Source organism: Cylas formicarius, unplaced genomic scaffold, assembly GCF_029955315.1.
Source record: "Cylas formicarius isolate icCylForm1 unplaced genomic scaffold, icCylForm1.1 PGA_scaffold_4__25_contigs__length_36172078, whole genome shotgun sequence".
Lineage (NCBI taxonomy): Eukaryota > Metazoa > Arthropoda > Insecta > Coleoptera > Brentidae > Cylas > Cylas formicarius.
The window spans coordinates 8,775,294-8,802,773 of record NW_026844334.1 but is presented as its reverse complement, the minus strand read 5'-3'; the positions used below and the strand labels follow the sequence as shown (position 1 = coordinate 8,802,773).

At 32.7% G+C, this 27,480-nt stretch overlaps 1 protein-coding gene across 3 annotated transcripts in view; it reads right to left on the bottom strand.

Moving 5' to 3' along the window:
* Positions 1–6,756: 6,756 nt before the first annotated feature.
* LOC132700930 (uncharacterized) overlaps positions 6,757–27,480 on the bottom strand; it is a 148,106-nt gene continuing 127,382 nt past the window's right edge. For 2 of the 3 annotated variants that reach the window (XM_060668526.1, XM_060668527.1), the window contains exons 8-10: positions 26,108–26,167; positions 22,901–23,073; positions 6,757–13,364 (exon numbers count right to left, since the gene is read on the bottom strand). In XM_060668526.1, coding sequence (XP_060524509.1) covers positions 13,110–13,364; positions 22,901–23,073; positions 26,108–26,167 — 488 coding nt within the window. In that variant the 3' untranslated portion in view covers positions 6,757–13,109. The remainder of the gene's footprint in view (positions 13,365–22,900; positions 23,074–26,107; positions 26,168–27,480) is intronic. The other variant, XR_009618700.1, reaches the window with a different exon arrangement.

Sequence of the window (27,480 nt, the reverse complement as noted above, 5' to 3'; positions counted from 1 at the left end):
TCATGTTGCATAAAATACTATTTTGGAAGGACATGGCCGTCAGAATTGACAGAGGTCACAATTGAAGGCGTGGAAAATATGTCCGAAAACATCCGATTGCTTTCATTACCCGGGCTTTAAAATCCCGGAAATGTCCGAAGTAGCTCAGATCCGTGAGAAACGAAAATGAAGTGTTAAAGTGACGCTTTCAATACTTCTAATTTTATATGTTACAGTTGGTGTATCTGTGATAATAGTTGTTTCAATTTTCCAAAAAAAAAAGTTTCTAGTAAGAAAAGGTAACTATTTAATTTTATATTATTTTACGGAGTACAAAGGTGAAAGTAATATTTTTACTATATTTCTTTGCTTCAAAAATGGAAAAGTGCAGATTTTTTTCTAAATTGTACACGGTGTTTCAAAACGTATGCCAAAATCTTATGAGGGGTGATTCTGTGTTTGTTACATAAATATTTGGTCAAAAGTCTTTTTTTTTTTCATTTTTTATATAGATAGAGATAGAACAATAAAATATTACGAAAGCATTACTATTAATTATAAAAACACACTTTTCGCATTTATTAAAATGAGTAGATGGGATTAGACTAGATTAGACTACCCCTATCAATGAACATAACTAAATATCATGGAAAAAAATGATTTCGATAGACGGGTTTATTATAAACTTTTTTCTTTATTGCAATTTTTTCATGAAACTTACAGTTTCTAAATGAAAAATTAAATGTAAACCATTGCGTGTCCAAAAAAAACATATTTTTGAAAACCAATTTAGGTGCTCTCGAAGAATTGTATTTTGTACCAACATTTATCAGTTATCTTCTGAACAATTACATTACAAAAATTATTTATCAATAAGCATTTCTGAAACTAATTGACCTATTTACGCGTAAACTATTTTAAAAATATTTTATTTACCCAATGTACCTCAAATAAAAATACAACAAATAAGCGAGACATCTAAAGCAAAACGAAAATACATTTTTTAAAAGATTTGTTGATATAATACGCACGTGCAAAAACTCTAATTATTGAACTCCTAAATGATTATATGATAAATTTTATAATAATAATATTCAGGAACACTTAAGAAGTAACAAAAGCCCACAAGATAGCTTTAGATTTTATTTGGAAAGCAAATAATTGCAGCAGATACAAAAGTTTATAAAAAAAACATAATAAACAAAATACAATTCTTTATATGTCATTGCTTAACTTAAGAACTTAAAATCTAAAAAAAGCAGAACGCGTGTTTTTATAATAGTAATACTTCCGTAATATTTTATTGTTCTATCGATCTACCTAATGGTTGGTAGAAGTTGCGGCCATATTTGACTCCATATTAGAGATCGGTTAGATACCCGAAAGAACGTGATTTTGGAGGTTAAGAAGGGACAGTGACGTGCTAGCCCTCGACCGATATGAATAATTTCGTAGGTAGTTTATTTCTCGGAAGCTATTTCTTTCTTTCATTGTCCCGGAGTTTGTTTCCGCATTGATTTTACGTTATTTGAAAGAGTGTAGTTTGAACAAAAATGGTGCCATTGACCTCCGCGCACAGGTGTTCACAAGATAAATTACACGCACACTTGCGACTTATTTCTACTTTTGTTATGCTGGAAAACAGTAAATATTTTTCCATTTAAAATGACAAGAAACATTAATCATTAATTAATTATATCATAATTATATGTTACCAGTATGGATATTCGAAAATTAATGTAAATAAAAGTTCGCTGATGCCGACCCTGGTTCGGAATGGGTACTGTATCTGATGCATTCTCCCTTTCACGAGGGGCAAAACATCAAACACTGGTTATTTTCGCGTTATATTGTTAACGGTTAATCCAAATCTTGTTTTATATGTTTATTTTAGGAATTAATATTCCCTTCTTTATGTTGGGATAATAATTGCTTCGGAAGCAAATTTATATCACGGATTCATATGCCTTTTGTTGCCGTATTTGCCGAACATAAATTTTCGGTATTGTAGTTTTATAAATTTCCGAGTATAAATTACGACCTTGGGGTATATAAAGGATGCCTCCTTATGTATTTAGGCTGGACTAACGTCGCAGTTATAATCGTTTCGGCAACTCGCAATGCGGATATTAGAACCGGTGCGAGATACTATGTCGATCATTAAATTGGTGCGTAGAAGCGGAAGTGAAAAAATAATCCCATCTGAGCTTCTATATGAATATAAAATACGAAATACCATTTACGAAAGGAATTGTGGGCAACGCGTTCTGACTTAATTGGACAGTTTAACGTACTTGGTCTTTACGCTTTGTATTTTTTCTCTAGCGACGATTATAATTGGTAGCTCTAAAAGGTGTCTTCATGACGTCAAAAATATGACGATATAACTTGACTTAGCTCCGCGCAAAAGCGAAATACAAATTCATCTTACTTTTTTATCGTATTTGGCTAGGAGGGTTTTTGTGCGATGAAAAATTAAAACCAACGTTCATATTCGTGATAAAATTTAGAAGACCCCAGGTGCTGTACTTTGTATACATTGACAACCAAATGATCAACAGAAAGGTTAAATTTGATAATTTGATTTTAAAAGTCGTTTTTGAGTTATCTGGATTAAAAAAACAAATAAAGCGGAGAGAAATGTCGGTTTCAGTAAAAAAATCCAAACGTTATCGCATAAAATTATCAAGAAACGAAGTTATTTCTTGACAAGAAAAGACGAAATCACAGGCTCTACGAAGTTTTGAATTTCACGTTAAAAAATAGTTTTTAAACTAACCGGTATATTACTGTAATTAGTGGCTTTCTTAATATTATAAATAGGAGTGAGTTCTGGGTAGAAATAACTAAACCCGGATTTAAAGTGGGAAAAATTTTGCAGGATTTTATTATTCATATCTGCTCGAAATCTTCGAAAATTTTAAAATTTAAACTTCAAAAACATCTTGCACTGATAACCGAGGCTAATTTTGCAGCAATGTTTCGTCCATAATTTAAGCATGTACCAGGTTATGTACGAAGTTTACTGCAACACACCTGCAGTTTAGGTTGCAGTAAATATCGCAACACGTTTAAAATTACGAGACATCTGCAAAATAGCCTGGTAAAGTTCTTTATAAATGAAAGAATCCCGGTGAATGCATTCGAGCTGTTTTGTAAAAATGTAACTAAAAACTAATGGTGGTAGAAAACAAAGTATAAAGTTTAGCTTCTTAAATCACTCTTTTATAAGATGGGGTGTATATTTGTAACGTTTTGTACAATGTACTATTTTGAATCCTGAAACATTTCAATTAAACCAATTAATTTTATTCTTTATAGAAAATATATCCAATCAAGAAGTTCTGTTACTGCCAAGTACATCTTGAAAAGACAACAAAGAAAACTTCTGTGAATGTGTGAAACTACCAATCCAAAATAAGAAAAATAAAAAGTTTTGTTGTAAAAAAGAAGGACTGAAGCTTATCTAATTGTTTAAGTTTAAGAATTTTACTTTATTTTTCATTATTTATTATTTTAAGTTGCTAAAAAGGATGCTACATTTGTCCGGATTTGACGGAAATGACGTTCTAGTAATTTAAGGAGGTGATTCAATACGAAAAAATAAGAAATTTTTGTCAATAGATAGTGCGCGTCCCTGGACCCAAAAATTTTCATTTAGTTGAAGATAAATTGGCCTCTTAAACTGCCACATTTCCGGATAACGGTTATTATATATCGATTAGAATTTTTTGCCAAATAGCATCATGGGAAAGAATGTTTTTTTTTCTCGAAAACGAAGTAAGATACGAAAAAAAATCATGAAACAATATATCCCGAACAGCAGACGAAGCTAAAAGCTAAGCGAAAATAACGTTTAGCTGACATTGCATCAAAAGCCTTATATATTCGATTGTCGCATTGTAAAAACGCTCTTAATTATTCCAGCCTTTGTATCGGCTATTCTAAATAAAACTTTATTTTGCTTTCCGTATAAACAATTTTTTTTAAAAACGCTCTCCCGAATTCGGAACATTTAAATAGTTATAGTTGCTTAATTTAAAGAGAAAACAGTGCATTGATAATTTGAAATAGGCGAAATTAATGGAGATTATGATCTGATACAAAAGAAGCTTTGGGACAAATACCCCCATTTTCTTTAGCCTAAAATTATATGAAATTGAGGCATTAACTTAGAGTTTTGTGCTTTGCCTTCACTTTTATCATAACTGCTTTATTACTTTGGTTCAAGATCATTAAAAATTGGTTTAAGGTTAGAACCTTTTAAAAGGAAGACATTATATTATTCACTTGATATGTAATAATACTAGCAAATAGTTGCGTTACAATCTATGCGCTTTAAGAATCCCTAAGAATTTTTCCTTAAATTATCTTACGTTATCCATTCATGGAAGAAAATCTAACCTTAAATAAATTTTTTTTTTATATATTTTATATATTTCAAAAATAACACAGATTTCTTAGTCAATACAAAATGAGGTGGCAAAACTATTGTAAAGTCAATAAAATAGAACTGGAAATGGAATGGAACTAATCACTACAATATTGATAAGATATTTAAAATAGCGTTTTGGGCAATATACCTACGAAATTTAATTTCAGAAGTTTATTAAGATAAATTTTCAAATATTACCTATTACTACCAAACCCAGTTTGTTTAAATAATATATACAAACAAGAATACGACAAATGATTAGATTAACGTATATGGTATAGTTTTTATTATAGTAGGTACTTACTTCATTTTCCTAACTTTATTTCAACTTAATTGTAACTTAATTTTGTCTCCAATACATTGGCATTTATTTGTTCTTCTGATATATACTAAAATATTTGGTCCATCTATATTCTGTTATACAAAATAAAAAATGTTCGCCTCAGTATGGTTATTTGGGTTATGCCTCTAAGGCAACGTACAACAAACAGTACTAAAATATTAATTTTGTTATGAGAAGTTGGAATTTTCTTTCAAGAAATTGACACAAGAAGAACTTTGTTGTGGAGACATAAGATTTTTTTGTCTAAACTTTATTGGTTACCTCACAGAGATAAAAAATGTTCGTAAATAACGTAATTCATAGAGAAACTACTATTGTTTTGTTTAGTTCCTCAATAATGTAATTTGGTTTAATATTCTAAATTACACTGCATTCCTTAATGAAGTTATTGACTTCTATTTAAATATTTTCGTCATGTGGCTGAAACGCCATGTTTCAGAAAGATGTGTGAATTTCTCTAAATCAGCCATAGTGTTTATTCCAAAAATGCATTTGTAACGACCACGAAACCACACCACAAAAAATGGCCAGGAGGCGCGGCGTGTGATGTTAAATATCTCTACCCAATGCCGTAAGACCTTAATATCAAAGACCTGGGATTTTCAGCATGAATATAATCATGGAAGTCTATAGAAACAAAGCCAATGAGATTATCTCAATAGTATATTATGCAACAAGCGCGGTAAACGGCATTTGACTCACGAGTTTATTTGACACTAGCGGAGCGAGTGTATAATAAACCAGTGAGTTAAAACGTTTTTATAGTCCCGTCTGTAAAATATCTAATTATCTTCCGATCTAACGTGTTGGAAGCGCCTCTTTACCACGTCAGTTTTATTTCTCACGGATCCGAGCCACTTCGGATATTTCTGAAATTTTACCGCACGGGTTTGGGAGCAACCGGATGATTTCGGAAATATTTCCCACGCCTTGAATTTGACGTTTGTTAATGCTGACCGCCATGTCAGTGAATGTATTCGTGTTGTTTGGCGAAAATGTATCCAAAAACTGACGGTCGTAGAAAAAATATAGTGTGCAACACGTTCGGTAAGCTTTTTAAGTCACCCGTTTATTAAACACTCGCTCCGCTCATATCAAATAAACTTGTGAGTCAAATGCCGTTTACCGAACGTGTTGTATACTATACTTTTTCTACGACCGTTAGTTTTTGGGTACATTTTCGCAAAACAACACTAATACATTCACTGACATGACTGCCAGAATTAACAAACGTGGCTCGGATTCGTTGGAAACGAAACTGACGTGGTAAAGTGACGCTTCCTGCACGCTTGATGGGTGCGTAAATAGATATTTTATAGACGGGAGCAGAAAAAAGCATTTATAGTTAAAAGAATCACAAAATTATTATAAAAACAACAATGATTTTCAATCAAAAGCAAAATAATCGAACCAAAGACGTTTTCTTTGTAACAAGGGAAAAAATACCAAAAGCATCATTTTTTTTTCCGAAATTGGGTATTTTGATCAGTGGGGCACCCATTTTTTTTTTTGGTAAAAAATTTTAGAAGGTGCAACACCACCGCACTTCATAATTCATTAATCTTCCAGCTTGTTGCGCACCGAAAAGAATTCGTCCTGATTTATAACTTAGTAGATATTTCCTATATGGATTTATCAAAAATTTGAAGTGTACAAGCATTAGCATTATTGAATTTAAAATGTTATATATATTATTATATACGTATTCGACGGCAAACAATTGTCCTGAAACACAGCACGAATCCTCTAGTAGTACGGCTTTAGACTATGCAGATCTAATGTCCACATTCTGCAGCAGGTACGTTGTGGCCAGGCAACTAAGTCGATTTAATGGTTTAGGCATATCTTAGAAACATTTAATTCTTTATATACAATGTTTTGATTAAATAACTTAATGTGGATTTGAAAATGAAACGTCATAAGTGGATTGATTTTGGCTCAAGTCAAATAATGGCAAAAGTACCGAACGTAAAAATAAAATACGAATTACATTGTCAGGTTTTATTTTCATAACCATATAAACAATATCGAACATAAACAATCGATAAAATCATTAATTCATAACAAACACATCGAAAGCGCACACGTTTTGTTCGTCAACATATATCACAATGAAAATAAACGGTATATTATACTAAAAACAGCCTTTACAATAAACAATATTCAATTGTTTATAGAATTTTTGATTATCGGTATTATAAATAAACCGGTCGGTTTCTTTAATTTAGAACATGGAATCCGCGGGAGCGTCCCGCGGACTGCCCTTCCGCAATCCCCTTCTAGAAAATTCCTAAACAATGACGTTGTAAATAGTTTCTCTGCATATACGTTTAAATATTGACACTTTCATAAAGCATATATTTAGAATGCTATACACAAGTTTATCTACCAGTTTCCTGCTTATACATTTACATTTCGATGTATAATAATGACGATCGTTCTTCAACGCACGCACACATAATACGAGGTTGGGGTTTAATATGTTTTCCCTATTCTATATCGTTTTCTATTTGGTGGAAATTGTTCGCTGCCGTCTATTTTATAGTGAATTGTTGACTTATGGCGGGAGCAATATCACTTCGAAAAATCTTTTTTCCTTAATCGTATTCAAAATTGATTAAAATTCAATTTGAAATAGCAAGCAAACCGGCCTGTTGTGGATAAAATACTCCAGTATATAGTTGGTTGCATATTCAGAGTATAACGTAGTGCACTTAGAAAAAATATTACTGAAATTTCTTGTTTATAATTAAATGTTTTAAGTATAAGTTTTCAATGTATAGGGAGTGTTTAATATTTTTTTGTATATATGTACATATGATGTATCACTTTTTGGCATAAACGGAAACTGTCATAGCGAGCGTGTTAAATACTTTTTTTATTCTTATAACTTGCCAAATAAGTAAAATATAAATAAAATAATTTTTTCTACTCCCGTCTGTAAAATACGCGGGAAGCGTCACTTTAGGACGTCAGTTTCATTTCCCATCAATCTGAGTCACTTCGAACATTTCCGGGATTTTACCGCACGGATTTGGGAGCAATCGGATGTTGTTGTCGGAGATATTTCCCACGCTTTCAATTTTGACGTTTGTCAATTCTGACGGTCATGTCAGTGAATGTATTCGTGTTGTTTTACGAAAATGTACCCAAAAACTAACGGTCGTAGAAAAATTATAGTATGCAACACGTTCGGTAAACTTTTTAACTCACTCGTTTACTAAACACTCGCTCCGCTCGTGTCAAATAAACTCATGAGTCAAATGCCGTTTATCGCACCTGTTGCATAATATACCATTAGTCTATTTATAGCCCGAGACCCTGCTATCAAATATGTAATTTAATCGCTCTGACACTTTTCGTTTCTGCCAAAAAACAGAAAGCCCTCCGTTGATATGAAATGTCGCTTCACAGGCCTGGAGTGTTATATATGCTTGAAATTGTCTTGGAATGCATCCTTCTAATATAGAAATGATTTCAATTGAAATTAGATACTTTACGAAATACACAAATGCCAGATTCATAAGAAGCCAATACAAGAAATTTTTGTTTTAAACTCGTTATTGTAGCTCTTACCTTATCTCATTTCGAATAATGGGTCTTACGTTCTCAAGCTGTAGAATGTTTGAATTGTGTTACAGGTAAATTTGATTTTTTTTTTATTTTCACATAGAAATACATTTTTAATAACCATTATATTGTCACCATACCAGTTTCAGAAAAATTGGCTTCTTACTAATTCCCTCATGTCAATTTGAGCCAATCACAAAGACACAGTTCAACGCAAATGTTCTTTTAGGAAAAATGAGATCTGCTGTGGAAATTGTTTAAATATATGCAACCAATTATACCTTTGTGTATTTTGTCCACTTGTGAAGAAATATGAATCTAATTGAATCGATTGCTGTCACTTGCTGCTACTTCGACTAGACTTTTTGATAATTACTAAAATGTTAGGCAAAATATTCGAACTAATCATAATTCGCCGGATGGCCGTAGACTAAAAAGAGGCCTAACATTTTGGTTTTTTAGACGCCGACGCCTGCGAGCAAGCAATTCCCACATGATTTCCTAATACATCAAACAAATTTACAATTTTATAAGATACATACAGTCCCAGCAGAATTCGGAGTTTCCCATTTTTTAAATGTACAGTTTATTTTGTGGAAGTCAAGCCTAGTGTATGGTAGCGGTTTGGAAAATAAATAACTCGATTTCGATAAACCTTTCTGAGCGCGTTAGAAAAAGGAAAGGGTTGGTAACCTTTCTAATAGGCACCGATTCTCTCAAACGTTCACTCTCGCGGGTAAAACAGGAAACGGATTCCATTTAGATGTCAAAGCTCGACCCGACCGTGTTTTTAAAAGCCGACTGCGACCTGATTTTTGACATTAAATGATTCCGATTAAAACCAATAAACTTTAACCGTTTAAAGGTTTTTGTTTGCATTTTGATCGCAGCCGGAATTGCAGGTGGAAATTACGATTTAGATTCAAACATTTAACTAAAGGCAACATTTTTATACTAAACTTTCATTTGAAAAGAGCCAAACTTGTTCAGCATGCGGCGGGAGTTTACAGGATATTCGATTTAATTTGAAATGATCCGGTAATGCAGTTAATATCTATTTTTTGATGTAAATTTTATTTAGAAAGAAGGAGACGGGTCGTAATAATTATTGTTTAAGTTTAATTGTTGTTAATTGCTTAATATTATTTTTTAATTTTTTTAGCTCCTTTGAGCGTTTGAGGGTTCTTTATAAAATTATTTTAATGGTTTACAGCATTTCACCTCAATGGCCACAATTTCGCCGTGAAAGGTCCAGATACTATTTAGGTCTCATTTTGTAAAATAAATTCCCATATACGAAAAAATTTTTTTAACTTTATTTACAAATTATAATTTTTTTTTTCAATTTTGACTGAGCCAATCTTGTGTATGTACAATATCTACTGATAATTCATGCCGTTGTTAATAGACGTTTTTTTAAATGGCAAATTCTTGTATTGAATGTAATGGATAAAAAATATTGGTAAATGGTCAGGAAAAAAGCTGCATATGTTAGGTTCATTTGAAAGAAGGATAAAATATATTTTTTAAACCTTAAAAAAGAATTAATAATGTTTTATTTATATTTATATATTTTATTCAATGACTAAAATTTTGAATTATTAAGTTTATGAATTTGTGTGCGCTGTTTTGGGACTTTTTTAAGACTTTTGAGTATTCTAAATTTTATTTTCCACAAATATTTAAAGAAAATATTGTTTGCTCATCAAATAATCATATTTAAATAATTTCATCAAGAAAAATCTCTGCAAATAAAGTATTTAAAAAAAGAGCTAGAGAAATACAATTATCCCCATTGCTATATAGCCTTATTTTTCCATTTTTAATATCTACCTCCTTTTTATCGCGCTTTTATCAATTTTGTTCTAATTTTTCTGTAATTTTTATAGGTTGAAATTTAAGTATATATATTTTCTCTAAAATACTTTGGCTTAATGTCATAGCAAAATTTATGAAGATCGCCTATCGTTTATTTGCGTACAGACCAGTAAAGAATGAAACATGTTTACGTAACGCTAAACCGACACCTAGCTTCGACTTCCCAACTCGAATTCTCTGGCTAAATTTTCATTATGTTTAAAGCTGGACCTCGCAAGTTCCCGCTGCTTCCGTATGACGGAGCAGCAGCTCAATAATCGTTTAAAAAAATGACAAAATATAGATTTGTATAGAAATTCTATGATATACGTTATTAATTTATATATAGTGGTCTTGCTTTCCCTAATGCGACGTAGCAGAAATAAACCTTAAACCGCAACGTAATAGGGGAAGCTGGAAAACACCAGAAGCCTATAAAGGCGTCCGGAACTTTAGAAACACCTTTCATTTCCGGCTGTCTTCTAATCGCCTGAAGTTTGGTAGGTTAATGAAATTTATTAGACAATTCGAAACGAGACCGAGAACATCAACGAATACAGGGTATCCCCAAAATTCTACATCTTAGAATGGTTATAAAATGTCGGCAAGAAAATTTTTAGCTCTATTTCATCTAATTCTGGACCACCCTGTGTTGTACGGAAGCGTCGCCTCTGGGAAAAGCCGACGAGAATACATCTCCCCAAGGTTATTTTCCCCAGCAGTGTCCGATACAAGAAGCCATCTCATTCAATCAAAGGTTTCATCGATCAAAACCATCAACGGCGGCAATATATATAATATTACACAGAGGATCCATAACCGAGGAACGAGGTAACAATATATCATTTGTCTGGGCGATTCATTTATCAAACTCGATTTAGTTTTTGGTTTGTCTTGGTACGTTATAATTTTATTGGCACGAAACGCAAAACACCGGTTTTTGGAATTTCTTTCGAAGTGAATTTATTTAATGTGTGCAAAAAAACTTCAATATTATTTATAGTGAACTTGGTTTCCTTAGAAACATTTTTCTCCATAAGGAATACAAGAATGCATTTTCCAATCGCCAAACCTAAATTAATTTTCAGATTCTACGAATTTGGGAAAACGAATTTTTACTAAACATTGTTAATACATATTGTATAAATGTTCCCATATAAAAATGATACGATGCCACCTAGAATATTCAAAGATGGAAAGAAAATTGGTTTCTCTACGGGGACATTTTCCTTTAATAAAACCTGCCTGCAGCCTATATTAAAACATTCCCGCAAAATTCAATTTAAAACGGAGCATAAGCACATCGCGACTTGCACGGGGTTCCAAAGGGACCATATTTGCTGCCGACTTACGGTTTTTTTTATCGTTCCTTCGAGCCTGTTGTTTTCATCCGTTTTTATTTTAACCGTTAAAGTCGAAAAACTTAACAAGCGTTTGCACTCGTTCTCGAATATTGATTCTAACAGTGTGAATATCATGACACATCATCCCACATCAAATTAACACGGATTTTGCAAGATTTGTGAAACATTCGAACATCGAAGTCTTTAGAGACTGGGTTAACGTCAAAATATAGTGCGGGAATATGCAGAGTATCCAGAATTTGGAACGGTGGAAAGTTTCCAGCTTCAATTTTTAAACGTAATTCGATTTGTGGCACATACTTGTAATTACCAATTAATTTAGAAAAAAAATCAGGCATAATTTAACTTAGTGATTTATCAAAATAAATAAGAAATAAAAGTTCAGATTTTCACGAAATTATATATTTTCACATGACAATTGTTACTAAAGCTTTCTTTTTGGAGTATTACTTAAAAGAACTCTTGGCTTACAAGATTGCTAATATCGATCAAAGCAGGGGTCCATCACTTACATCACACCTGGTAATTTTAACCAGTTCTGTGGATCATATACGAACTGATATTGAATTATAGAATATTGAATTGCTAGAATAATATTTTCGTTTTTTTTTTCGTATTTCCTGTATTTTATGATACAAAAATGTGGTGTTCCTATTCTATGGTCTTGAGAATTTGGGACTCTCAGCCAGGTACCTCGCGCGCTTATGTCAGTTCTCTTCTATCATAAAAAACCTCCAATACGACATGGTGGTGTTTTTATCAAATGTTGACATTTGACAAAGACACGGTGTTGTTAAAACAATTGTCATGTAAAAATATATAATTTCGTGAAAATCTGAACTTTTAGTTCTTATTTATTTTGATAAATGGATTTCCATCAAGTAAAAGTCACCTCAGTTCAATTAGCGATTTCTTGCATGTTTATTGCTCGTGATCCTAGAATTGTAAGAGAAGAAAAAAGAAGACAAATTTTAAGGTTCGTACAGGTTTTATAAAATCCTTACAAAAAAAAAATAGGATATTATAAATTCAATGTCTCCCAAACTAAAACTGGGCAAGACGTTAAGCGTCATGCATTCGTTTACATCATACATGGCGACAATGTTCGCGATCTATAGTAAAAGAGCAGAGAACATTTTCATGGCGTGGCTTTAAATTGAAAAGATTATACCTCAAAAATGTATCATTTATTTTACTGCTTGCATGATGGGAAAATCGAATACGAAAGGGCTGACTAAAGATTAGTATCTAATGCCGCTAACGATCGGATAAGGTCTACGTAATATTGATTTGATTCTGGACACATGCTCTGGGAACGAACAAAGAAAGAACCCAGAGGGTCGAAGAAACTGAGGAAATGCAATCTCGCGACGTCTTACGGCTACAGTAATTACCTAATCATAAGCACAGCTAACACTTTTCTACTTAGACGTCTGTTCCGTTTGATGTGAGCCCCCATACGCATAGCACGCACTCTCCATTAAGTCGACGGACCACTTTGAGCAAGTTAATGATAAGTCCTCGGCACGTCCCACAGTTCGAAGTAGTCGGGCGGGCTTTGCTATTTGTATCGGGCCGGTCCGAGCCAAGGGCACCCGAAAATCTGACACCCGGCCAACACTACTACCAGCACGAACACTGCCCCTAGCAGGGAATACACTATGCACAGGTGGACCAGCGCGAACACGTACAGCGTACGGTGACACCACTTGTTCGGTTCGAAGATGGACGACGGTGCATAATCCGGCCATTTTATTCTCAGTATCCAGTAATTGCCCAGGCCGAACCAGGTGATGAGGAGGACGGTGAGAGCGACCTGGAACAAAAGCTAAATATTAGCAAGTGGGATACCACGACAACGGGAAAGGTGATACTGAGGTGATACTTTGTTGATATTTTGTGCTACATATGAGGGACAAAATATCAACAAAGCAACATAGCTTATTAAATAAAAAATCTGCATCTAAAAATCTTTGTAAAATTACTCAATGTATTGCTGAGGGATTGGACAAATAAAGTCAAGATGATGTTATTTGTACAGATTTTGCTAGGGCGATTCGCATTTTTTTAGTTTATAATTGGAAAATACTTTTTTCTACTTCCGTCGGCAAAATGCTTAATTACACACCGATCTAGCGTGCGGGAAGCGTCACTTTACCACATCAGTTTCGTTTCCCACGGATCCGAGCCACTTCGGACATTCCCGGGTTTTTATCGCACGGGTTTGGGAGCAATCGGATGTTTTCGGAGATATTACCCACGCCTTGCATTTTGATGTTTGTCAATTCGAACGGTCATGTCAGTGAATGTATTCGTGTTGTTGTGCAAAATGTTGTTGTGTATCCAAAATTAAAGGTCGTAGCAAAAATATAGTATGCAACACGTTCGTTTATTAAACATCGTGTCAAATAAACTCTTGAGTCAAATGCCGTTTACTATTATATGGTGATTATCTGAAACTTTATCCCGGAATCGACTATCTAAAACTTCAACAAGCCCTACGGAATATACATGGCTGGACTAAAAAATAGTATATTATGCAATAAGTGTGGTAAACGGCATTTGAGTTTTTTTGAATTTATTTGGCACGAGCGAAGGGAATGTTTAATAAACGAGTGACTTAAAAAAATTACTATACTTTTTCTACGAGCGTACTTTTTTTGGGGACATTTTTGCAAAACAACACCAATACATTCACTGCAATGATCGTCAGAATTGACAAACGTCAAAATTCAAGCTGTACGGTAAAATCTGCGAAAACATCCGATTGCTCTCAAACGCGTGCGGTAATATCACGGAAATGTCCGAAATGGCTCGGATCCGTGGGAAACGAAACTGACCTGGTAAAGTGATACTTCCCGCACGCTATATCGATGTGTATATAATTAGGTATTTTACAGATGGAAGTAGAAAAATAAATTACATTTTAATACGGATTAATGTTTTGTGCTTAGCTTTAGTATAGAGAAACAAGTAGATTTTGAATATAAAACTGGGGGAACAGTGTCTGCTAGAGTAATAGAAATGAGGGATCTTAGATGTGCTTTTGATACTTAGTTATCGTTCAGTACGCGTATAAATGATAAAAGAAGGTAGAACATCTAGAGTGTTAATCATAATAAATTGTAAGGCTTTTAATTTTATATGTCCTGAAATATTGTACACATCAAAGATGTTACGCTTTCACGGCCAGAAACTACATTACTAAATATTTCCGGGCTTTTGAGCCGTGGTCCCGAGATTAAACTCGACGTTTCGTCTACAACTGCGGTAGACATTTTCAAGAGCGGCGATACGGTAACGGTCGAAGTGTTCTTCCCTACTGCTCTCCGATGACTGGTTAGTTGACTGGAAGATCTGCCGTATTTAAGCGCGCTGTAGTGGGCGTGACCTCGGTGGCGGGCTTGGGTTGAGCTTGTCTGGGTAAACACGTTGTTTTGTTGATGACCCGAGTCCATGTTTTACTGATATTGAGACCTTCTTCTTTTCTATTGAAATTATTCTGATGTTTTTGAATTTCAATAGCTTCTCTGAAAAGACGTGGATAAAAATGTGGTGTTTTGTCCAGTACCTGCGTGTCTTTGAACATGATACGATGGTCACCTTTGTAAAAAGCAAAGGCCCGCCACCGAGGTCACGCCCACTACAGCGCGCTTAAATACGGCAGATCTTCCAGTCAACCAACCAGTCATCGGAGAGCAGTACGGAAGAACACTTCGACCGTTACCGCATCGCCGCTCTTGAAAATGTCTACCGTAGTTGTAGACGAAACGTCGAGTTTAATCTCGGGACCACGGCTCAAAAGCCCGGAAATATTTAGTATTGTACACATCATTTGTCAGAAGTATACTTGAATGTTGTTCTTTGAGTATAACATTGAAAAAGTATAAAATAAGTTTCTGAGCTATTTCAATGGCCGTAAAACTGGTGTGTACGAAGTGTACCTACCAAAGACGGGCATTATGGAATCATACAAACTTCATTCTCTACAAAACAGAAGAAATGTCTGCAGTAATTTTTTCATACAAATTTTTTAGTAAGTTAATAATATTCCCGAATTATGTTGAGTTTGCAATTAAATAAATAATATATTTTTGGCGTGGCATACCTTTGGCAAAATATATTAAAACTTGATGCAATTATTATAATAATAAGATGTAGAAGTTTTGTTCATTTGTGTTTTTTTTTGTACGCTCAAATAACATTATCCAGTGCAATCAGAAAAACAATTATTAAGTATTCATCGTTCATTTAATTTATTCTTCATTGAATTTTCACTGGGATTGTGAACAGCAACAACAAAAAATATGAGAAGGAAAGTAATTATTAAACCAAAATTTCAAACGCAAAAAAAAATTGGTACTTAAAATTTTTTCTACTAGTCAAATTTATATTTGTAGAGATGAATGGCTTTTAACCAATAAGAAATTGTGGCGTTCAAAAGTTCGTGAATCAGTTGTCAGTTTGCCATTTTCTGCGCAGTATTTTCTCAAACTATGCCCAGATATCCACTGCCTGATAAAATAACGGTGCTACAGCAAATGATTTTCAAAATATGTCTTCACTTTTTTGTGACTATCTTAATAATGTGTTCGAACCGAGGGATACTCCGTCGTACATTTCATCAATTCCTATGTCATATCTGGATTTTCAGACAGTTCTTTTGGAAAAATATTGCTCAACTTGGATCCTAAAGAGGACCCACGGCCGGAACGTATACTGGCACAAAAATTGCCCACTTTTGTCGAAAACTCTTAACATTCTCTTTAATAAATGTCTAGGTCAAGGGCCTTTGCATTCCGATTACTATTTATGCCTCTTTTGCTGATGATTTAAAAGTAAAAAGAAATATTCCACAATTAGATGTACTAGAGGTTCAGAGCTATCTTGACAAATTTACTGATTATTGCAGAAACCACAGATTTATTCTTAAATCTTCAAAAACGCCGATATATTCTATTTACAAGGAAAAAGCATTTTACTTAATGCTTGATAATAAGCAGCTGAAAAGTGTTAAGCAAATAAAGAACTTGGGAATTGTTCTCGACTCACAGACAAACTTTGAGGCTAATATCGAAACTATTGTCAAAAAATGTTTGAAAAATTTGGGCTTCGTTTTGAGAACCACCAAAGTGATCAACAAGCATGTGTAATAACACGGTATAATAGCATGATAAGATCTGTGCTAGGATACTCATACACAGTTTGGAATCCAATTCATAGTAAGTATACTAAGCATACAAAAAAAACTTTTTTACAACTTAAACTTTAGATACAACAGAGATCGACACTTTTGCTCATACGAAGAATACCTATTTTTTTGTACAATTTGAAGTCGCATAGAACTCGAATAAACTGTTTCTGTTTCTTCTTTTTTATTAATTACTTGAACTTTAACGCTAATCCACGAGACATATGTTTTACTTTTCTAAGTCTACTATAATAAGATGTGCTCAGTATTGTAAAAATCGTGTTTTTCAAGCCTTAGTTTAGTTAAGACAATCGTATATAAACTTCTTTAGCTCGTAGTTATAATTTATTTAAATCTAATCTTTCCTTACGTTGTAGACATAAAGATTTATTGCTCACCTTCCCGATGTTGTTAAATAGTAGAAGTCTATATTGTGCCATTCTCTAACTGAGTAGCGGCCTTTGAAATACAAATAAAAATTAATAAATAAATAAATAATATTATATAATTTTTCGTAATATTTTTGCCAAAGGAATTAAATTATAGATCTTAAGGGCCTCAAGCCGTCATCGGATTATTTTTAATTAACGAAGTGGTAAACCAAATAAAAGCCAGACAAACGTTCCTCTCCATCATCCTATCAATTCGACCAATCCCTCATCTAAATGATGGCGGTCGCGACTTATTTCTCGAAGTGGATGATGCACCAACGGTGTTTGGGGATTACGTTTTTAGCACAAATAAATTGCCAAGACGTTTCGTTTTCGTGAAAAAAGCTCACGTAACGAGGATTATCCGAGGCAATGTTTAAAATTCTTTTGGGGTACCGTCGATATTTTGTTTGCGGTAGCAGGGGCAGACTCGCTGCTTAGAAAAAAGTGCTTCACGAAAGGGAAACATTACAATTCTTAAGGAAAACAATTTTTCCTTGTGATTTTAGGGTTTACTTTCTTTATGGCTATTGCTGGTTATTTCGTATATTTTTATTTATTTTTTACTACTAATAAGGCGCACAAAAGAGAACTTCATGGTACTAGTTTCCGTCAGTCTTTCATGCTTTGCATTTATTTCTTAAAGTTTAAAAGTAATCTTAAAACTCCGAAATGGCTTAACGCATTTTAATAAACGTGGAGCCGTTAAGAACGATTTTGGCTCCTATGATAGAGGTAATCGCTTAATTAAACCCCAACAACCTAGTCAAAACCACATCTCAATATTTTTGTCATATCCTAAAATATGAGTAAAAGAACATAAAACCAAATTTGGAATTTTATTTTGGGAAACATTTCCACCAAAAGGGTTGCTGTCAACACCCGTAGTTGTCCATAATACTAAAGGATGTCGAACTTCCATTGTCTTTATTTTTCACTTACACAACGTTTCGGACAGTTGTATCACTACCCGTTAACAAGTGTAAAGTAAACTTAATTCTAAGGCTACAAGGTTTATATACTAGGCGATGGCGTTTATCCATGACGGAGTCGGGTGTAGTCAAGCGTGAAGTTCAACTAGAACGCCAGCATTGGTGCGCCTTATTAGACGTTGCCAAATTGTTGGTATATCCACGCTTGGATTGCTGAAGATGTTTTCATTGTTTCTCATAAAAAATGCTTCTTTAAATTTGTGCTTTCTCCAATGCTGCTCTCTGTGAACAACCCGCGCTCTGGACCATGTTGTGTTGTTTGGTCCACACATGTTCTGCGATACCTGATTTTTGCGTTTCACCCTTCATTGTATATGTCTTATGTTCTTCAACTCCTATTTGTAGAGGTCGTTTGGTTTCGCCAATATATGACTCTCCGCGTTCACAGGGTATCAGGTAGATACACGCTTTCTCTTGAGTTCATGTTTCAGGCTTTGTTTTTCTGAGTACACTTCTTAATGTTGATCCAGATTTAAATACAGTTTTAACTTTATATTGTTTAACTATTCGCCTAATCTTTTCTGGTATTGCTTTCGCGTATGGGACCGTCAAGAGAGAAAAAGTACCTCACATAGTTCCGGTGTTGTTTCCCGCTTACAGTTACATTCTGAAGCAAATCCTTTTTAATATTATTCAATTCGGCATCGAGAGATGCAAAACTAATCAAAACTATAATTTATTTTAAATTAACTTTTGATTAAATTCGGCATAAAATTTCGTTCTTTATCTTCATTGCTTTTTTGCTACACCTTCAAAGAGCAAATTACCAAGTTGCTGCTGATATCATTACTATATTTCCGACTTCATTTCCCATTTTTGACTATTTATTACCATAACTTTAAAAATTAGGTTTTGTCTAAGGAGGTATACGACCCATATTCATTTATAAACTAAAAGTTTTGAGGAAGTTAAAAGGTTGACCACGCTGCTTAAGACCAACGACGGTATCAACATTGTTATCCTGACATTTATAAGGTTCTTGGGGCATTATCGGGCTATAAATGTCAATTTCTTGGGGCGATTCCAAAAATCGATCGTCGAAGTGAATTTACGACTTTCGGATAAGAGGAGTATATCGACTTGGCGGTGATTGAAAAAGAGCAGTCTCATGGAACACAAATAATATTTTTTAAAGTATCAGTTACACGTGGCGTCAACACAAAGGAAAAACTTTAAATCTTGCGTTTATTATTGTGGTAGGAATAATTTTTCCTTTAGAATTAATCTATTATCTTTATTTCTATACTTCCAATGTATTTTTTTAAATTCATCCCATGTAATTGGAGATAATAGGGAACTTGACATTTTTTTTATTTCCCTTATACATTTGTTTAGGTATATATTATTCAAATTATTTAATACAATATTCAAAATTCAATATTTACGTTGCAATAAATAATTGAACTTGTATAACCCGGCTGTTCCTTTTAAACGACACTAAACGCACGGGAATGATCGTGACGTCATACCGCTGATTTTCGATCGATACGACGACATGTATAGTGTTATTTTCAGGTTATAGGCCTAGAATTATATTATTTACATTTATTTTTGGCTTATTTAAAGTATTTAATCTACGCCAGTGTGTATTTGTGCTTAGTGTGCTTTACATTATACTAATGGAAGCACACAAAAACATTATTACAAATCATGCTATAGTGTTTCAGTAAAACCCTTAAAACGCCAGATAAACTGTTTATTCGTCTACATTTTATTTGATATTCCATTTGAATTTTAAAATATATAAAACTTTAAGCTGATTACAATATTTTGTTGGTTTATAGCTAGTGGCTAAATTTTCTATGAACAAGCGTTTTAGCTTTAAAACCGCGAACATAAACATAATCGCTAAAGGTAAATTACCAGATTGACCTCTTAAAAAATCGGCTTCGGTCATTTTCAAAACTTTCTTTTTGATACTAAACACAAGATAAGAAAAGCAACCGGTCACAACCAAACTGTGGTTCTTTTGATAGCATAAACTTACTTTTATTAGCAATATTTTTCAAATTAATACTTTGTTCAAGTTTCCTATTATTTTGTGATATTGTATGTTTCTGCCAACATGATAAATTTTTGTGATAAATTTATAAATTATTTATTTTGCCTATTATTATGACTCAAATAATTAAAATATTAAATCAATTATTTAATAATTAATCATTTATTGTTTTTATAAATCACTTCGAATCTGTTCGACGATTGTATTTTCATTCAGGTTTTATTAAACTGTATTTCTAATAATAAAAAATATATTTGTTTTTTTTTTTGAATTCCCAAGAAATAATTGATTATAAAAGAATAGCATTTGATTCAAGTTTTATTTAAGCCTGCTATCTTTCATTTGAAGTCTTGTCCTCTAAACTGACTAGAAATCATCTCCTTCAAAATACTCTATATAAAGGTTGTTCGGTAATAACATGGAAATAATTTAAGGGATAACATGACATGTCTGGGTTCGGAAATGTTTTCAAGATATAGGGTGTCCAACTTTTTAAAAATATTGCGTTTTCGAGTAAAAAACGATACTGCGTGATATTTATGAAAAACCGATGGATTATGTTGCAAATTAGGGACATAGAATACATTCCTTTTTCTGGAAACTTAGTGGTACATATTTTTTGTCGAAAATATTCGGTGAGGTGCCTCCCGGGATGCTACTGCACTTTATAATTTTAATTTACATAATCTTGAATGAGCCTCTTGTCACAACAGATTCAAAACCTTTTTTTAAATTTGGCACAATGTACTTTAAAAATCATGCTTCTTTGGACCTGTATATATATTAAAAAGAATGTTCTTCTCCTCAATTAAATTATTCGACCGTTATTTCCGGACACCCTGTAGACATACTACATTAGAACGAATAATAAAAAAAAATGCCACGCTGCAAAGCCGCCACAGACGCAGTCGATTAATGTCAACGAAAACGGAATGGAGTTTCGGTGTTTTATTTATATACAATGTTGGCCCGCTTTTTTTTGCTCGCGATGAGGTTCTTTTCCTCCCGGAAAATTCGCCCCGTCATTTGTTGTGGCAGACCGTAAAACCGGCAAAAATACCTGACATTACGTCGGAGAAATAATGGCGGAATTCTTTCCGGTCTTTTTGATGCCGAGCACTTCGCGTTCTTGGCATATCGCGCAAGGCCACTTCGGGTTTTTCCATTCAAGCGAAAACCTCCAAGTAGATTTTTGGATTTCGGTCAGAATGCGACCGGACATTTTTAACGATGACAGAGGAGAAATAAAAAAGTCTTATTGCCTTCAGTCAAGCCCATCGGTGTTTTTTAAAATTATCATCTTTTTATCGTCAAATTGGTTTTTAGATTTACCTAGGCTTTGTTTTTCAAAAACTGTAAGAATTTTATTAATTTATTTATTTAAGTAAATTTCAGAAATGGTAACCCGATTTTACAAAATGTTATTTTCAAAATTAGGATCACAAAAAGTTTCAATCAAATATAATCGAAGAAGCTAAGCTAAAGTTATAGTTCTCACAACAACAATATATTCTAGAATCTTAAGAGTTAGATATGTTTTAATTTTAGCAATTTAATTGCAAATAAGTCCATATTACAATCAATACAAGCGTTCTAGCCAGTACTTAATATTAGAGAATATAAAAATGTGATTCACAAAATAAAATAATGTGGGAATAACAGATATTGTTCTTCTATTTCCTACTTTAAGAATTTTAAAGTAAAATCATATCATATTTTTTTACTCATAAACTATTAGTAATTTTAAATTATTTTTTTATTTTGAGGTGGTAACAATTAACTAATAGAAATATACTAGATATAATTAGGATACTACGACGTTCATTCCAAATCTTCTGATTTAGTTGTTATGATTTCCATTTAACGACAAGATTTAATGGTGCATAATGTCTAAACATTAACATGGTAAAAAAGACATATCTTCCATACACATTTTCAGTTTTTCTATTTAATATTTTAGAGTAAAAAATATCTTTAATAATTTTATTAGCTTCCACTTTCTTCACTCAAATAATTTTGATATCGCTCCAAATCACCTTTTCTTATTTTTGCTAAAATTTCAAGCCATTAAAAATCTTATTTTCCCCCTCTACCGGTAGCTCAAACAGGTTTACATAAATATTGTGATGGATGCCAGAAGTGAAATATTGAGATTATCCCATTATTAAATATTGCTATTGGTTTTGAATTTTCGCAGCGCTGAGATACTCTCAAGTATTACACTAGTTTATTTTCATAATTTGCAACTCAAAAACGGAAATATGTCAAAATCTCCCACTATCTTGTCACACTGTTGTCCTGTTGCAACCATATAAAAAATTTGTTTGACCATGTTTTAATGTTTAAATGCCAAAGTAATTTTGGAACTCCAAGGATATTAGGACTGCCAAGAATAACTAACATAACAAATGCCGAATGAATTACGATCAAAATATGCGTTTATTTTGATTTCCTAAGTTTGTAAAACTGAAATTGTAATATTCTTCTGATCTGCTTCCCTCGCGCTCCAATCTTCAAATCGGGAAACTATTTCAGACCCGACGAGTTTCGTTTTGATTTATTAACTGAAGCTTCGCGATCGTTCACGGAGAGCGGTCTGCCTTAATTAAAAATGGGTGGCCGTTTACGTGGGCGGCATCGCATAGTCGAATCACCGTATCTCCGCTGAAAAACCAATTTAACTTCGGCAATAAATTTGCCGCGAATGGCTAGACGAAAACTAATAGATATTCATACCGATGCGACTTTGGAACCGATGGAAGTTGCGTTCGATGACTGCGCGTCCATGCGTCTGGTGTGAAGTTGCGACCAGAGCGTCAGACCCATTTTGATGCAGCCCACGCTGCCGCCCACCACCATATAAATCGGGATATTCGGTTCTCTGGGGCAGTCGCGCAAGAACTGGACACCTGGAATGCGATGGATTTGATAATTTTAATTTTTAACTATTTTAATTTTTACTCTTAGCTTTATCACTCCCTCATACTGAGGGGGCAGAAAAAAATTTTTTTTTGATTTATTTAATTGAATTTTCGAAATTGGAGCATATAATGCGCCTTTTTAGGTGTTTTTAATTATATAAAAACAGCAGATAGAGAGGAAAATACTTGAAGAAATTATTATTAATTAATTATTGATTATGATCTTTGTTCAACTCCATTAAAATATCTTTTAATTGTCATGGTAACAACCATCGTAGCGTATTTCATAAGGTTACTGTTGAAAAGCCATACACATTTCAAAAAAAATTTCAACATAAGATTAAAAAAATTATTAAACAGACAAACGAATTCATGAAATTTTTGGATAAAATATACATACATACACCTTAACATATTAAGAAGGTGTAAAAAACTGCATAACACTCAGTTTAAATAAAATAACAAGTGCGTGTTAACAGAGTTTATTTGTTTACAATAACTGTTAAAAAGCCTTAAAAAATTGCATAAAATTCAATTAAATTTGGATTTATTTGTTAAATAAAAATACTTAGCAGAACATTCTTAATAAATTGGCCAGAGAAAGTATGAAATTTTCGAATAAATTCTATGGCTTTAACATTTTTTATGATTTTTGTTCAATTTTATTTAAATGTTTGTATTTATCATTGTGAATATGTAAAAATCATTTTATATAAAATAACAAATGTCTGGTAAGGCGGTTCATTTATTTTTTTAAATGAAAAAATATTAAATAGACAAAAAAAATTATAAAACACTTGAATAAATTATTAAGCATTTAATTGCTTTATAACTTTTGATCAAGCAATATTTTTATTTGCAATCATAACAATCACTGTCGTCGAAACAACTACTGTAGCATATTTTCTAAGACAATTATTGAAATCAATTTAAATAATATTAAGTGTGTGTTGTAAAAAAAATATATAAAACAAAATTCATTAATTTTTTTATATAAATAATTTCAAATTCAGTGTTTGCAGCATTGTAACTAAATCATCTGAGTTAACTAACGGATTTTTGGCATATAATTTAATATATTTTGTTTCAAAAAACACACGTTTTAGGAAGATATATAGACTATAAAAAGAATGCCGTATTTATTCATACAACAAACAAAAAAAATGCATTTTTTTAAATCTCCAGCCAGATTGGAGTTTTCTGAAAATAAAATTAGGTTTTTTAAATAAACTTTGCTTTATTTAGAACTATTATCCCTTTAATGTAATTTTTATAGAATCGCTACCGGTTTTTATTTTCTTTTTGTTTTGTTACAATAACGGCGACAACGTTCGGTAATACATAAATAATAATAAAGCGCGACCATAAATCAATCCGATATATCCCATAATTTCCACAGGTTTTAGCTACAAATTGTGATCCAATTACATGCCAGCCTTGAATATATTGGTCATCATTCCGTCACCAATTGCGGCTTTGAATAAATTTATATCGTGTTGTGGCGAAAGAGGAGGTGTTAATCAATTAAAAAAAGTAGCAGCAAACAACAATTGCGTAATACGTTGGATAATGCATCCTTTTAACCATTCTCTTTCCGATTAAGGCCGTTTCGTTTGTATTACGTTGTTAGTATTTAGAGAGTTCATTGGAGGAAATGAGAAGTGTTGGGGAATCAGAGAAAAATAGCGTATTTTTTTGCTCACAAATATGTTAAAACTGTAATGGAAAATATTTTTTTGGAATTTTTCGGTATTTTCAAAATAACCAATTTTTTATATATTTTTTTATAGAAAATATCAATTTTGACAGACAAAGGAAATCACAATTTACTCATTAATAAAAAATCTCAAGACCCCAAGTGGTCACACTGTATACGACCCCCACTAAATCCGAAACTATCCCGGACGAATCGGAATTATGCAAAAAAAAAATGTTCATTTTTTTTTTGCATAATTTTTGCTCTTTTAAAATCGAACTTTAAAACAAAGCACACATTTTCTTTCTCTCCTTTTCCGTTTTATCGCCGATTGCCGTTAAACAGAGTCGGACGTGTTAAAAATGCATTCCGAAAAATTTCGTATTAAAGTAGGTTCTCTTTTTTTCCATTCAAATACAGGTGATACGAAACAGTTACCGAAGATTGGATTTTTGTTTTTTGTATTTTGTTATTTGCAGTTTCATACCGCGGACGCTACTGTCAGCGGGAGATAGAAAGAGAGAGAGAGAGATAGAGAGCGAAACGCATCAAATTGTATGATGAATGCAATCCGACGGGATTAGATCAAAACTGGATTTATGAGAGAATTCAATCCGCGATGTATATGTATCACGGGTGGGCATCTCCATGTCTGTTTCGAAGTGCGGAGATGCGGCTTTAATGAAGTGAAAAGTGATGTTCGAATTTGTCGACAACAAACAATAAAAAACTCGTGCAAAAGAGATATAAGTCTATAGTTTGAACCAACTAAACTTTGAATGCATTGGCGTTTTAGTTGTTAAATTAACATTTCTTAACTTCCATTCCTCCCTTTACCTCGCCGATTCGTGTTGTATGTTGTGTGTTCTTTAAATGTGCCATAAAACAGGTGCGTATTATACTGGTCGATCTGTTTATTTATTTTTTAATTTTTTTTTCACCTTACAGTTAAAGAAAATGATACACAATCACACAGGCACCGTCCAAACTGTCAGTTTCATTGAAAATTACAAATTAAAACCGTTAACAATCGAAATTGAAGCTTTAGTGGGATTTGAGTTGCACACTATATTGCGGATATCGATTGATCAATTTTAGTTTTTGAATTGTAAGTGATTTTTGAGACCATTTTTTCTCCAATAATGTGAGAAGTTATGGTATGTCAAAGACATTTGGAAATTTGGAGGAACTCCAGAATCCACCCTTATAGAAAAACCCTTATAGAAAAAATTCACTGGAACATGACAAACTTGGCCGATTAGAAGTTTACTTGGTCCAGATTATGGCAACACATTTTTCAAAGTATCAGTTTATTATATTACTTACCCATAATAAGCATGATCAGGGGTAGAAAGGACAAACAGGCCAGAACGATGGTGACTACCACTGAAACAAACAATTTTTGGTTAGTTCTGAAAGGAATAATGAATGATTTAGTATATTTACTGCTAACTCTTTGATTGGAATTTTATTGTATGCATTAAAGTGATATTAAATTAATTATATAGAAATGGTAAATGTTAATTGTTTATTGGTAAATATTCAAATTTTAATTTTCCCTTTCGGCAGACAGAATAATAAATTTAAATTATACGAGAACGTCTATAAACCCGACTGGTGAATCCTATTAATAAAAACATGACTTCATTTAGAAACTTTCTTTAAATGGGTATTTAAAAGTTATCCAACTCGTTAAATCTAATTTCAGTAATATTATCCATTAAAATAATTGGTTAACTGTCTAACAATGCGTTTTGGAAAAATAAGGTCGTTTTTAATGGCAAGCTTTGGAAAGTTATTAAGTAAAAATACGATATGAAATATACGAAATAAGTTACCGCAAAATTATCATAAGACAGATGTTAAGGATATATCTAAATAAAATAGTCAGAAATATCTTTGCATAATATTGTTAATCTCTATCAGAAAATTTCTGTTTCTGCTTCACACCCAATAAGCTATATATCTAAATATATCTATGGCTTATTACCATGAACCTAGCATCAGCATGCATTTCTTCACACTTTGTATTTATTCAGGAAGGAAGCTGGTAGCTTGATGTAAATTATAATATTATAATATTACAAATACAATATTTCACTTTCAAAGCATAGCCATAAGTTAGACACCTAGATTTCCAAAAAGCCGTATCTGTCAATCCAAAAATTATTTAAATTATCAATATATAGTTAAAATTATAAAATTAAAAACTACTCATACCAAGCATCCATAGAATAGTTAACTGAAATATACATAAGAAGCAGTTTTGTGAAATTTATTCCCCAAATAAAATATTTTCTGCTAATTAATAATTGCTTTTAGAGACGATAACATTCGATAATTTGATCGTTATAGGTAATTCGTGCTTATGTGGAGGAACACGTATGAGTGTATGTATATAAATGCACTCAAGATAGACAACGTAATAAGACTGTATGTAAAACATAAAAAAAATTATCAAAATCAGTATGGCGTTGAATTCCTATATTCTTCCTTAATTCTAAATGACAAAAACATCTTGGCAAATACCTCGTTTCTAGGTCATGCTGAAAATTTCAGGTCATATATGAGCCTACGTCATTTATATTCTCTATAATTTCACTAGCTCAGATTATAAATATCCAAAATTCTCGAATAGGGGAATTGTACAATCTACCAATTCCAATGACTGACTGGGGTTATATTGTGACATTCATCTC